Below are 14,913 nucleotides of genomic sequence, written 5' to 3'. Positions count from 1 at the left end.
TGTACCATCTCCTGTTGTTGGGCGTTTTACTCAAAGAGCCACACACCTCCCACAGATTTCTTCTCTCCACGTGTCCAACTTTTCCCTCTCCTCACCAGCCCTCATGCAGTACGCACACAGATACGTACAGACCCTGTTCCTTCTTCCTTGCCTTGCTCATACCCCTGTAGTGCATATGGGTCTCTTCCTCCCTATTTGCTTTATGGATTCCAGATTATTAAGAAAAGTCAGATTCCTTTGTAGGTAGTAGTGATTAAAAATTCCTTTTGTCTCAGAGCTACTGTTTAGTAAAAAAGGACCAGAGCTCTGGTCTCCTTTTATAGTAGCATTTCAGACTATAGTTGGATTTTTATCTCTTCACATGTTCTAGGCTTTGATGTTACTATATTTTGTATCAGTATTGTACAAAATCAAATCAGCAAGTAGATTAAACTAGAAATTCCATTTTTTAAACTGAATAAAAACAACCGAACATGAAAAATTAGTGAAGTGTTTTGGTAGTTGCAAAAACTTCTGTATTCAACTTCTTTCTTTTTATTTGTTGTTATTCACTTTTTTTCTTTTTACTTTGCCTAGAGCAGTTTTTGCTATAGTAGGTGTTTAATGTGTCTGTGTTTAAAAAAAGTTAATTGTTTTTCTTTAGATTAAAAAAATCCTCTGTTCTTCATGTACATTCTGTTTCATATCAGCTATCACATCTCTGCAATACTTTTTCCGGCCTTTGATTATGGATTATTGAGCATAATCAGTTTACAGGAATTATTTATTGAAGAATGGAAGACCTGGGGAGGTCTTCCTTTCAGGCACCTTCTGAAGTCGGTTTTATCTCTACACTCACAGTGTGTATCCTTACAGCCACAATATAAAACATAAAGAGTCCAAGTAGTCTGGGTAGTGTTGTTTTGGCAGCACAGAAGACAAGGGGTGCTAGCTGTTGATGTCTCGCTATGATTTCTGATTTCTTTTTGACAGGTGATGACAGACTCTGTTTTGGACAGGCACTTAAGTCACATGGGATATTGGGTTCATGCTCTACCTTATTTGATCCACCTGAAATCTAAAGCAGGACTGCTGAGCATAGTCAATATTTCCTTTATTTTGATAATCATATGTCTTTGGTCTGTCATCCAGTTAAAAGGAAGTGAAATAGCACGTATAAATGTGTTGTAACCTTCTCATCTTCATTTTATCACAGTGCAGTTATTTTGTGCTCGTGAGTCATCTCTGCTCTGATCTCATCACAGGTGTCTGCTAAAAAGCCATCCACAGCACAGCTCTGGTACAAGCCACATTTTCTCTGTGTTTACTTCTTTGCTGCTGCTGCTCCTGTCCTTGGCTCTCAGTGCACACCATTAGTTTAATTGTTTTTTTCTTTCTTCATCTTTTGTTTTCACATACAGATATTTCTACTCATACTTCAGTGCTGCCATTGTTAATGCTACATTGGCAGCACTTTGCATGGTTATAGCAACTTTTATTTGCTTTGCTTTACAGGAAAAATATAGTTTTAACTGAATTTCACAATAGTACTCTGTATGCAGTTAGAAAAATAAACCTTGGGTTTATTTACAATTTCTGTACTGTACAGAAAGTTATATTTTATTACTACATATATAAAATATATCGTATTTCTGGTACTACATATATAAAATAAAAGAACAAAAAATGTTAAAGTAATGCATTGCACACAAGTGATGCATTAATTGAAATGTGAAGGTGCAGTACTTTATTGAAAATGTGTTTTAGCATTTTTAAACCCTTGTACTTTAAATAGTTTGTCAAATCACGTCTTACCTGCTCAAAAAACATACCTCCTAGAATTCCCTGGAGATGCATGTTTACTATTTTAAATTCATAGTTTTAAGTAACTCCATTTGGGCTTATGTTTTTGATGCCATGTGTATGAGATTGAGATACTGGACAATAAAGGAAATTCTAAATTGCTTTAAGGCTACTTGGAATACTGACCATTTAAATTCTCAGATTTATAAATACAGGTGCAGATAAATGTAATTTCAATAATATTGCAGTGGCCTGTAAAGCAATTAGGAATACCTGAGTTCTAAAGCTCCCCTGGGTTAGGTGACCTTTAGGATGTATGGCCACAAGCAAGATGCATCTGCATGATGAATGTGTGTATAAATATAAGAAGAATTAAGCAATCTCTTTAAACAAACATAGTTAAAAAGGCTGTTTAACAAAGGAAATTACCCCACTTTATTAAAATTTATATGTGAATAAGAATACATATAACTCCGTATTGTTTCTAATAATTGGTATTGTATTAATACGTTTATTAATATTTGTATAATTATTTATAATATTATTAGGATACTAGATAGAGATACAATATATAAACAGTGTATGTGTATATTTCCCATCTTCATTTCAAAATATATTTTAGTTGTGTTCAGCATCAGAATGGTTGTCAGAATGATGGCAAGAGTGACTGGAGCAGGTAGGTAGGTGTCACTGTGGACACTCGCTCAGGGAAACACTGAAATATGTGGTCATAGGTGATTATAAATGCCAGTCAAATCAGAGATTGCTGTAACTTAATACTTTGTAAACCTATTTAACAATTTTCACTGTTTTTTCTTGCATTTTTGGTTTCTTCCCATAGATCACAGGGCTTTTTTCTCTTCCAAAGCAACAGCTTGCTTTTTTGTGTGCAAAGGAGTGAATTGTTTTATTACCATGATATGCCACTTATTGTACAGCAAGAAGTTTATGCTGTAAAGCGCAGCCAATACTAGGAATTGCTGATGCGTGATATTTTCACACTCTCAGAATTCCAGCATGTAATGAGAAATAGTTCCCATTCACAGCAAAATACATGAAGGACTGTGTTCAGAAACCCAGTTATAACAGGCTGCTCTCATGGAGCTTCTGCTTATGAACTATAGTTTGTCCTCTACTTAGTAAAATAATTCTGTTGTACTTGGAAGGGACTCCAGTACTGTTATTTATCTTCCTGTAAACCCAAAACAGGCAAACCATCTCTGCTAGGTGATAATATATATATAAAATGGTCTAATTTTTTTGATAATTCTTAGCACTGCTAGAGCATACCTCATTTTCTAGTGGTGTTGTGGGCCATTAACTGGAATAACAGGTAGCTGTGCAGAATCCAGTGGAAATTCCACATAAAAGAGAAAGCATTGCTTACTATTACGTAATCTTCCTAGTCTCATTGGTCTGTTTATTTCATTTTTGTCAACAGCTATTACATTGGAAATAAGGCTCTGACACTATGTGCTGCAAATGCTGAATTAGGGCTTTTCATATTAAAATTTATTTTTAAAAGTACATAAAGATGTTACCTAACCACTGCTCTGCACTGAAGAGTTTCTAGAGAAATACTCTTCAGCCTTGGAGATATTCATGCAGATGCTTTGCTGTGAAGATGAATAGTTGGAACATTGACCACAATAGAAGTCAGAATTTACTGAGGAGTAACTCTGTTACTTAGAGGACAGACACTTAAGCCTATGTTAGTATCACAATGATGATGATAATCAGATTTAGCCTAAACATTACATGTATTGTACAGAGTGAGATGGGTGTCATTTGGCTGTTTTATTTTGTCTGCTACTAACACTGCTTTTAAATTAATATTAAACAGAATATTTAGAAGATGTTTTTGCCATTTCTATGCAAGGACAGATACAGGAAAACAGAAGATGAAAACCCTGAGACAGATTAAAGTAATATAATTAAAATTTGGTGATAGGCATCTAGTACACTGTATACAGCTTGACATATGGTGCTGTTTTTGCTGGAAACTCTAGAATTTCATACAATGCATGCCACACGATGAAAATCAGCAAGTCTAAATCACTTCCTGATGGTAGTGAATTGCATTGGCAAGTAACAGGCTTGTGCTTTGTGAGTTTGACATATTCTGATGTTAGGAACTGAGCAGCTTTTAATATCATTCAGAAACAGAGTGTTGAAAATTGGGATATTAGTGTGATTGCTTGAGCATATTGGGAACGAATTTATAACATGTATTATTTTAAAAATTTTTAGTGAATATGGTTGGGTTTTCTTTTGTTTAAAGTTTGGTTTAAGTTTCCTTATTGTCTTTAATACCTTGCTACTTGAGAACAGATAGTTTCACTGTTGATTGTGGAGAGCATTAACTTATTTATACGAAGAATTTTTATGAATTGTGAGAATTATAGTCTACATTGATGTTGTTATAGCAAGTTTTTTTAAATAGAGAATTTTTGCAAGATTTTAGGGGCATTTGTTTCTGCGTGTTTTTTTGCTTGTTTGTGTTTTGTCCTTTTTTGTTCGTTTGGTCTTTTATCTATTTTATTTTCCCAGAATATCAAACTGAGCTTATCTCTCTCTCAGTTCATCCTACATGAAGTTGCTAGCAATTCTTAATCTTCAATGTTGAAACAATGATTGATTAACAGTAGAGTTTTTTTTAAGATCTTGAATATCTTTTCAGGTCTTAAATGTATTTTTATAAGCTGCCTTGATTTACTGCTCTTATTAAAGTAATGCCACAGTCTGTGAAGAAGGGAAGATTGCACATTCATAAAGGCTTGTAGTCATACTTTCTCATTCAAAGATGATTCCCGTGTAGAGAGCAGTGAGGTCTCAGCACATAAATAACAAAATTTTCGTCAGTTTGTTGTGTGTGTTGGAGGGGTGAGTTGCTTGAAAGTTTTTTTTAGCTGTCTGCTGTAACTAGAATAATTCTGTTTACATGTACAAGAAATGACACATTATTTATTGGAGTGTTTATTTTACTTTCCACCAGCAATATCTACTTTTTCCCAGTTACCAGACTATGTCAGTAACCTCTCAGATTAAAGAAAAGGTATCATTGCCCAGTCCAGTTTGCATTAGTCACCTGTCCTTTTTCATTGCAGTTTGAAAGTCAGTATAGGGTGTTTCTGATTAGCTTTAGAGTTAAGGCTATCCAGTCACCTCTTGGTCTCTCATCTGTGTGTTACCCAGTCTGGGAGTAAAGGGCAGCTACAACGTAATGTCTGAAGGCTTCATAACATCTGACTTTTTTCTTTAATATAGTCTTACTTTATTTCTTACGCTATGAAATATAAATATAGATAGCCTATTAAATCACATATGAAACTTTTAATATAATACCATCATTTCCTATTTCTAAGAAAGGGCAGTAGATAAAATTGTGTAACAGCTTGCAAGAACAAATCCTAGTAGTCAGTTCAGTCTTAAATTAACAGAAACAAATACTGGGGCAATGACTGGCTACTCACTATCAAATAATTGTGTGTGATATGAAAAGGTCTGCTGTGATTTTTTTGGTCATTGCCTGGAATAATAAAAATGTATTTTGGAAAAGTCTTTTAATACTTTTCTATCAGTTAGAACATGGCTTTGCAGTGTTTGTATAATATTCTTCCAGCTTACCTTTGTCCTAAATCGTTTTTTCAGAATATCTTTTTGCTAACACAGTTTTCTTTTTGGAAACTCTCCACCCTGACCCTTCCCGCTTGTCAGATGAGAGGACAGTGGCTTTGCTCCTCTGAGGGCAGAGTAATAACTGTTCACCTTCCACTGCCCTGGTGAAATGTCCAGTTAACATTGCCCAAGAAGGAAATCACTTTGTTACTCCTCCAACACATCTGTGTAGAATTAGAGAAGCATCACTGCAAATGATCAGTTAAAAAGTATTTACTTTCATGTAGCTAACAGGACCTAACCTCTTTATTCACAATTAGTAATTCTGTGACTAGAGAAGAATGTGTATCACAGATTATCTGTTTTTGTCAGCAGTTTGTGAGTCTGTATGTAATATACGTTGGTGAAGACTAGGTGTATCAAAAGCATGCTGTGCAATTTTCACTTTCAAGCACCTAATATTTAAGGGATGAGTTCTTTCCTTGTTCTTGGACTAGCCTCAAACTTGGGATGAGGAGAATAGCTAATAACCTGCATTTTGGTTGGTCTTGCATGCCTAATGAGAAATAAAGTGTATATCCTATCAGTCTGTCTCACTGTCCATTTGTCTGATTTTCTAGGAGGTGATTTCCTGTCATTCCTAAGAAAAAAGAAGGATGAGCTGAAAACCAAACAGTTGGTGAAATTTTCATTAGATGCTGCCTCTGGTATGGCATATCTTGAATCTAAAAATTGTATACATAGGTAAGGAAGATTTTTTTTCCTCACTATTGTACCTTTGCTCAGTAGAAATGCAAGGTGTTTAAAGGTGTATGGTGTTTACTATCACAGAAGTGAACCCTACGATTTCAAAAAAATACTTTTTTTGAAGAATTGGTCATTATTACTTGTCTAATTCAAAAATACTAATTTGGGTAGCAAATCAGTGCTACATTATTTGATGTCTATAGTTTGGTGCTATTAATAGAAGTTAAAAATTATTTTTCACCATAATGATATACATTATAAGGAGCCTGATTCATACAGTGCGAATGAATCATAGTAAGAAGCAGTCTGTGAGTCTTATGTTGTGTCTGAAATTTACAGATACTTGCTGGGCCAACAGAGAAGTTAAGGTATTAAATTAATACCTTAAGTATTAAGAGCTAAAATTCTGTATATTAAAATATTAATTTTCTGAAGTGCTCTCTCTGAAGTATGGAAGATTATGGAGCATTATGCTGTTGGAGTTGCTTGTTTCTGTTCATACCATTCCTTTTTCTTGTTTCTTCTCCAGTTTGACTCTGCCATTGCTGTTTATACTCCATTTGTATCAAAGGGCATGGAATTAGTTTCCACCTGTTTTGTTCTCTCAGAATAGCACAGTACATATCCTGCTTAATGCTGTGGCTGAAATATGAGATATAAACATTATGATGATCTATTGCACAGAAAAATTAGAGAGAACAAGTTTTTGTTTCCGATGTTGATGCCTTACACTTTGTGGAACATCTGTAGGTGAATTGTGTGACACCTCATTTACATAATCAGTTCATTTGGGATTTAACACCTTTCTGGTGAATACTCTTATCAGAGACCTGAGTGGCATTTCTCTTAGATTTTCATCAGCAGTGGATGGGTCAGTTGCAATCCTGCACATTGAGTTAATCAAAACAATTCTGCAAGATCATGATCTATAAAAAACACTGAGAGAAAAAAACCCTAACCTGTGATCTAAAACTATGTAGTATTCCCTTAGGGAAATCCAAGAAAGGGATTGTAAGCATTCTGTCATGACAGAATGTGTTTCAGCCTGGCTCTGTTTGTCAAGGATATAATGGCATAAAAATCAGAGCAAGTAACAGCATTAGTGATTTATTCTTGCCTCATAAATGCTCTAGTGCTTAATAACATTCAGATCAACGTTAAATTTGAAGTGCCTGTTTAAGCTCTTCTGTTCTTAGTTAATTACAGCAAAGATAAAAAGAGTGGCTGGATAACTGAAGTTCGTTATTGCAATTATTGAAAAGAAATTTGCAATATTTATTCATTAAATGGTAGTGTGCTGCCTAAAATGTAAATACCTTTATAATTCTTTTTTATTTTTAACACCAGAAAAAGGGTATTCCTGCACAGATGTGTAGTAGCTGTAGATGACATTGTGGCTTCACTGTACCTCTAGAAATTTGCTCTGCTGGTTGGTGAATAGGAACTGCTATTTCTAAAATTTGTTTACAAGGATAATAGTGATCTAGAGAATGTGTTTCTGAGAGAAGATATGTGGAGTATTGACTTACCATATGAATGTTTCAGTTTTTCATAATTTTCAGTTGAAAATCTGGATGCAAATGTGTCATATAGTTCCCAAGTCAGGAAAAAGAGATGAAATCTGACATGTTTTGTTAGTGCCATAGATGTGCCAGTGCACACAGCCTGGGCTACACCTACTGTAGTACAAAGAGAGAATAACTTCTTCCCCCTTGTTTACTTTTTAACTTCTAAAATATTAATGAAATTTGTTAATTATCACAGATTGTCAGAGAAGGTTATCATAGAGAGCTAGCACTTTCCTATAGGAAAAACCAGAATTTTTAGGAAACGTATTCTGAATAAAAATAGTTTTAATGTAACCAAACAAGCAAACTATGTGTTCAGGAGAACTTCCTACTTTTATAAAACACACAGGTTTATAAATCAAAATATGCATTTCCAGTATTAGTTTACCAGTCTTATTTTCTTAGGTATAAAGCATTCTTTATTGTTTTATGTGGTTAGCCATAGGATGTGCTTACTTTATTTATGAGTTAATTCTTCTAAATTTAATTGGTAAACATAATGAAAATTTCAGAACCAGCAAACAACCAACCAAGTTTAGTGATTTTTGCAGTAACGATAAAGGGACTTTTGTTGGTTGGTTTTATTTTTAGTTGCCAACACAGGCTGAATACAAATGCTTACTCTGGGAAAGAAGCTCATGAAGTTCTAAAATGCGTTTGACCAATGGCTAAACTGTAATTTGGTAGACTTAGCATACATAGAATTTTGCTAGGTCTGTTTCCTGCTTGAGCACTGATCCAGGATTTGTGGACACCCTGGGGAGTGGCTGGAGGTGCATCAGTCCAGAACCCCTGTCTGCTACAGGAGCCCAGAAAAACAGGGAAAAATCCAGCTGTGTTATGCTGCATGAGCAAGTTCTTGGGTGTTCTAACTCAGAAGCCCACTGGAATTTCCCAAGCACTGGAAGTGCAGCCATGTGGCTGCATGGTCTGTACAAGGAATCTGGGAGCCTTTGCTGCCTCCATTTTAGGCAGGTAGGATAGATTGGTCATGTGTAAGTTTTATGTTGACAGGAGGTAAGTGGGAATGGAACAATTTAATTCATAGCAGGAAGAAGCTTTAGCATTCTGTGAAAAGAATGGTGGTTTTCTGAAAGAGCATTAAACTTGTTCTTTTTTTGTCAGAAAGTTCATCTACTGAAAGTGGTTCTCTGGTAAAAAAGAGGTGAGAAAATTAACTAGAGGCAATGGACTAAGCAGTGGTTAAAAAACCTTAGTCTTTTCATTTGTTTAAAGGTCCATAGGCCTTGATTACTACTGCTTAAAGATCAGTAATGTATAGTTGGAAATAGTTTCTATTACATAGATGGCAGTAAAATGAAATTGGTTTGCTTCATGCTGCTGTCTTTTTGCAGTATTCAATTTAAGTTCTTTGATTTAAGGATTTTTTTCAGATACCACATATATATTTGTAGTATTTTAGGTGACTAATTTAGTACCATGCATAGTTGGCTACCTGCTAAGGGAAGTTAGGGCTACTCATCAGTTTATTCGCATTATTTTTGATGCTACTCTTTAGCTGTAACTGCAGTAGCTACACCTAGCCTTTATATTTTGAAATTCTACCCAAATTTGTGTTGGATTTCAGAAATTATTGTCTGAATTACACTTTAACTTACACTTTCAGTAGTTGGGACAGTGCCACAACTAATGTGCTGTTTGTTTTCCATTTTTTTATGTGTTAGCTATATTAGTAAGTGAAAATGCTTACATTGACATGTAAGTGATTATTGAATTATTATTTGATCTACATTTGCATTTTCTCTAGCATCCAGATATCACTCGTTCTTTGCTCTCTCTTTTTAAAGAACAGAAATGACTGCACTTTCAGGGGGAAAAAAGCTGCATGAAAAGATGTTATTAAAAAAATGAAAACAGTGGTTGAACATGCACAGAAGAATGTAGTCGTTTCATCTCCATTTAATTAACATGAGGTTGAAGAATTGTTTCTTGCTTTCATTTTTACCATATGCTATTGTTTAGATAGTTCAATTTTTCTGTTAATTAGAAACAGAAGATAAGGATGGAGATTGTGATAATTTGAGTTGGCTTAATAAGCATTTGGGAGTGGCCTTCTTTTCCAGTACTTGCTTTGCCTGTGGTGAATTAATTTGTCCATCATTTATGTTTAGTTTTCGAAGCTGTCTTGGGGGTGATAGGAGGGAAGCCGCAATTTCTGTTGGACTTTATTGGATGTGCAGGGATGTCTTCTACAAGATCATGTTGACTTATTTGCAACAGATGCATTAGAAGTGTGAGGAAACAGGGACCAAGGTCCCTGCATTCAATGTCAAATTTTCCTTTCAGTCAATGAATTTATCTTCTGGAGGTCTCCAGTATTCTGAATTAAAGATGTGTTGGTTGGCAAGAAGGTCATGTTCTCTGGTCTAGTTTTTCCATTTTTAGTCATATTGCTACTTCTTCTGTTTGCCTTGGTTTTGTAGCTGTGAAAGCACCTATGTTGTGTTAAATCTGGTTTGCTGTCATGTTATGAAATCCTGACTCTGTGGATACTAATTCAGTATTTCTACAGTTTTCATTCGATATGTATAATTTAATTTAATTACATATAAATTGCTAGGAACATACTTGCTTCCCTGATACTAATCTAGTTTAGCTGATCTGCTCTGCTATGAAAACTTTTTTCCTCTCAAGTCTGGTAACTGCTAATGTATAGAATTTTGGAAAAAGAGTGTCAGAACCCTTTCATAACCATGAACTTAAGAACTATAATAAATAGTTAAGTATGTCTTTTATTTCCTGTGAATCTTCTGTTTCTACTTGGAACAACAGTTCAGCTACCATGAAAAGCATGAAAAGTGATCCTTTTCAGTTTAGCAAAGGTGCTGCTCAGTTCTGTGTGTTTCAGGAAGGATTGGAGCCTCCTGGGAGCAGGAGAGTGACACTTTAGCTCCAAAATGGAACAGGTCTCCTTCCTAAGAAGGAGGAGCAACCTGTCTGCTCAATTTCTCTACTTAAATCCCATGGAAGACAGTAGCTCAACACTTCTCTGTGTGTGCCCTTGGGAGGCTCCACACAACCCTGTGCTCCTTGGAATGATAGCTTTGGTTCTGTTCTGCAGCAGCTTGAGCACTTGTTTCTCTGAATATTGTATTTCCTCCTGGCCAGTTGCAATGCCTGAGGCCTTTATTGCAGTTTCTGTAATTTTCTCTGCTAGTGTATGACTTACAAAGAAAGACAACATTTTGGTGGTAAACCACCTCAACTCTCTGAGGTTTATTGCAGGGATGAATTTGCCATTATTAATTATCTTTTTATGATTCCTTCAGAATTACATGTATAAAACAATGATCTGAGATTCCATTTCTATAGCTTTCTTTCAGAAAATTTATTTATAACTGAATGAAAAAGTATGTACTACTGTGTTGGTAATATCTGTTGATCATGCTTCAATGAATAAGTCTTTGAGGGAATCACAGTCAGTGCTGCAGTTGAAACACTCTGTAAATGTAGTGAATAATCATAGTTTTGATCCTTTTTTATAAGAAGATGTCTCTGCTTTATATAAAATGATGTTTCAAATAATTTTTTCCAATATAAATGTTAGAAATATTTCTATTCTGTTTAAAGAGAAAAATGGTGGAAATTTTGATGAACTGTTACTTTCTGCAGGCCACTTTATATAAAATATATTGTTAGTTTAAAAAAAATCTACTAAAATTTACTCTGCCATGTGTATAAAATAATTGTTAATCAAACTTTGAATTTGACTGGCACATTACCATGTGTTGAGCTTTTATTTCTTGATATGGGCATGCCTTATGCAACCTTCTCTGTCACCTTTTAACTGGTGAGGGTCTTTCACCGAAATGAGTATTTCCACTGACTTTATTAGATTATAAAGATGCTGTGCAATTAAAGCATTGCCAGTTTTATACACATTATTGTTTTTTATTCATTCTATTGGTCATAAGTGTACTAATGAAAGACCTGTTTGCAAGACTACAGAAACCTTCCTTCTCACAGTTCTGTTGTGGGTAAATAAGGACTTGTCTGCCAACTCTTTCCAGAAAAAACTGAGTTCAGAGAGCTGCTCTTGGGACTCCCAGCTGTTGCTAAACAAATAAAGGAAGCACTGTTTCCAGAACAGTGGTGCTGCTCTCCTCTCAGCACATTAATGCCAGCACTCCGTGGGTGCTGCTGGGGCATTTGGTCTGCCATGATCCTTCTTTCATTAGTCGCTATTAAAACTGCGTTTCAGACCATAATATTGGCAAAGACAAATGTGTCACTGCCTTCAAATGCACCAGGAAATTATTTGTCTAAGTTTTCACTCAAAATGAGGTGTTTCCAGCCCTAAAATAACTAATATGGGGCACTCCAACTGCTGTTATCCAGGAGAGGCAGCTGAACACTGCTGGATTTCACTAAGCTTGCCATTTAGAAATCGTTTTTAGAGTATTATATACCAGATTTCAGCTTTTAAGAATAGATTTTTAAGAGATTCCTGCCTCTTTTTTTCCCCCTGCTGTTACATTGGTAAGTGTGGTTTGGTCCTAGAGAAGTACATTTACAATTAAATGTGGATCAGTTCTGAATTAGTACTTCTGGTTGTCTGAGATCTTATTAGAGCAGAGTGATTATTTTTTTCTTTAGTGAGCCTGTATGAATCTAATCTGAAAGCATTAAAGGAAAAAAAAACCCAGGAAACATGAGTATCTAAGCCCATGAATATTGTATACTTTAAACTCATTATAATAAATTAGAGTGAGTATTGAATTTGAAGTATATTGTAATGGAAGTGCCTGTGAGCTATGGCGAAGGGTTGCTTCTGAATAAAAATTGAACTTTCTTCTAATCTATTATCTGTTTCTCTAAGCTATTGAATTTTGACATGCCTGGTAACAAAAGAATTTAAAAGGAAGAGAAATACAGTTTTTTCCTTGTGGACGCTGTGCAATTGTTCTGCTGGTTGATACTGCTTCCCCTTGTGTGCTTCATTTGAAATTCACCCCAGGCTATATTAAAAGCAAACTAGGCATCACAGATTGAGCTTTGCCATAGCTGCACAAAGCTTGAAATTAGAGTAACAGTTATGTGGGTTTGGGTGGCCAGAGTGTGATCTAAGAAAGGTCTGCATACATTTTTGTTTACTGTAAATCCCCACATCATTCTGTCTCCCTAAGACCATTCTATCTTTCATATATTCTGATGTATGCTGAAGGTAGTGCTGTTACCAGAGGAGTTAGTGGTCGCAATGTGCAGGAAATACATATTTGAATTGTGGCTTTTTCATGTTATTGTATTAAATAAACATGCAGTAGACTACACGAGGTATTACATTAACTTAATGATTGTTACATTAAAGATAGAACTGGAAGCTCTGGTGCTTTTTTTTTTTTCCTCTTTAGGAATAATGTGATAGTTTATTAAGCTGCTATTAGGACAGGTTTTATTTGTCGTGGGGATTTTCCAGTACTACTTATCTCTACCACTTACTACTCTTCTTTTAAAATATTAAAATATAATGTATCTATTCATACTAGTAGAAAACAAAGTTCTTGTTCAACTGTGGTCATTCTGAGGCTAATAATAAGAATTAATTTTCCCAGAGGCCAGTTTAGTTAGTATAGGATATTAGATTATGCTGTTCCTTAGCTTCAAATGGCAAATTGACGTTTCTTCATATTAAATAAATAAAGGGCAATTACCTTTTCCGTTCTATGTTTGTATTTTCTTTTGAAAAGGCTGTTACAATGTTTCATTTCTATTTTTGCCTAATTGACATTTCCTTTAGCTTCCATTATATGTCTGAAGATAACACTGCCTGTATATCAACTGAATGGCATCAGGGATAATCCAGTATGATCAGTTAAGCAGAGTTCTTTAGATTAATGTTTTGAAGTGTGTGTTAAAATATTCAATAAGGGAGATATTTTCATTTTATTGCAAATTTTGCCTAGAAATTTTGTAAGAAAGTGATTCTAAACCTTAAACTTCTTGAAGTTCTTTTACCTTCCATTAGTCCAGGGCTTTTCCTTCTGAGATTTCACACCTTCCTTTACATTGTTCCTGCCCTTCTAGATTTTACTGCACAATTGGGTAAGATTGTGAGTGAGAGAAAAAATATGCTATCCTTCTTCCTTTGTTAAGAAGGAAGTATTTTTGTTCTTCTTATTGCATAGATAAAGTACATATTGCATAGGTAAGGTTGTATTACTTACTAGCCGATATTTCTGCTCTTACAGGTTTAAGTAAATAGCAATGAATCTGTTCCCTGAAATCTCAGATAATGGTCTGGTCTTTCTGCCATGCTGAATTCCTGTTTGGGTTCCAGGAATCATCAGAGAATCCAAAAAACTAACACAAAGTTCAAAATATTGCCAGATACTGTAACAAAATGTTGTATGTGATGACTATAGTTACATGATCTCTTCTTTTAGAAGTGCATCTATGTTATTCTAAGGGGGCAGTTGTTCTGTGTAAACCAAAATGAGGCTATTAGAACTTAGTAACTATTATATAACTAGTAGTTTATAGACAGTGAGGAGAGACATTAAGTATTGAAAGCTAATTATAAAAAGGCTTATATCAGTATTCTCAGGTTGTAAGCAATCTGTAGGAGAGGAGATTTAGACTTTTTTTTTTTGTCACAGAAGTTACATGATATGAAAACTTTATTTCTTGCCATTGGAGTTGAATTAGTCTATTTCTCATGAGATATCCCTGATGCAGAAAGCTCTCTCCTAAAAATGAGTAACCTTTTCTAGGAATAAAGGAAATAAGGCTGAAAGAAGTTAAAGCAAATTTCCTTAGACTCTCTCATTCTGTTTAACAAACAGTAACATTTTAAGTGTAACATTATTGTACTGTATTTGTTTTTATTTACTGCAATATCACTTTCTTGTTGATAAATATTAGGCATCTACAAGTATTACTCAGTAAAATAATTTGAATAACATTTTTAGTATAATAAATCTACTCACTGCATGAAAGCAACATGCTCTCTCTAATTAAAAAGCAAAAGGGAAAAAAATGAAAGCTACAGCCTGTTGAAACTAAGATAAAAATAACATGCTGCTAGTGTTAGTGGAAGCTGTAGTGCTGACCATAAAGTCACATAGCTCTTCTGGATAGTGTAAATAATACTTTCTCTACTCTCATAATCCTGGTACAGTGGTGAGCAGTGGGTGAAATGTAATTACTTTCTAAGAAAGATGGGCTGCAGTATACCATT

The 14,913-nt window shown here is 34.8% G+C and overlaps 1 protein-coding gene across 2 annotated transcripts in view; it reads left to right on the top strand.

The window, feature by feature from the left end:
* The window catches only part of FER (FER tyrosine kinase), a 156,563-nt gene that overhangs the window by 113,408 nt on the left and 28,242 nt on the right, over window positions 1-14,913 (top strand). For both annotated transcript variants that reach the window (XM_030968860.1, XM_030968859.1), the window contains one exon: window positions 6,021-6,144. In XM_030968860.1, the coding sequence (XP_030824720.1) occupies window positions 6,021-6,144 (124 nt within the window). The remainder of the gene's footprint in view (window positions 1-6,020; window positions 6,145-14,913) is intronic.

This window comes from Camarhynchus parvulus, chromosome Z (assembly GCF_901933205.1).
Source record: "Camarhynchus parvulus chromosome Z, STF_HiC, whole genome shotgun sequence".
In the NCBI taxonomy this organism is placed as follows: Eukaryota; Metazoa; Chordata; class Aves; order Passeriformes; family Thraupidae; genus Camarhynchus; species Camarhynchus parvulus.
Note: the sequence above shows the minus strand (reverse complement) of the source record. Positions and strands in the feature narration are given on the sequence as shown.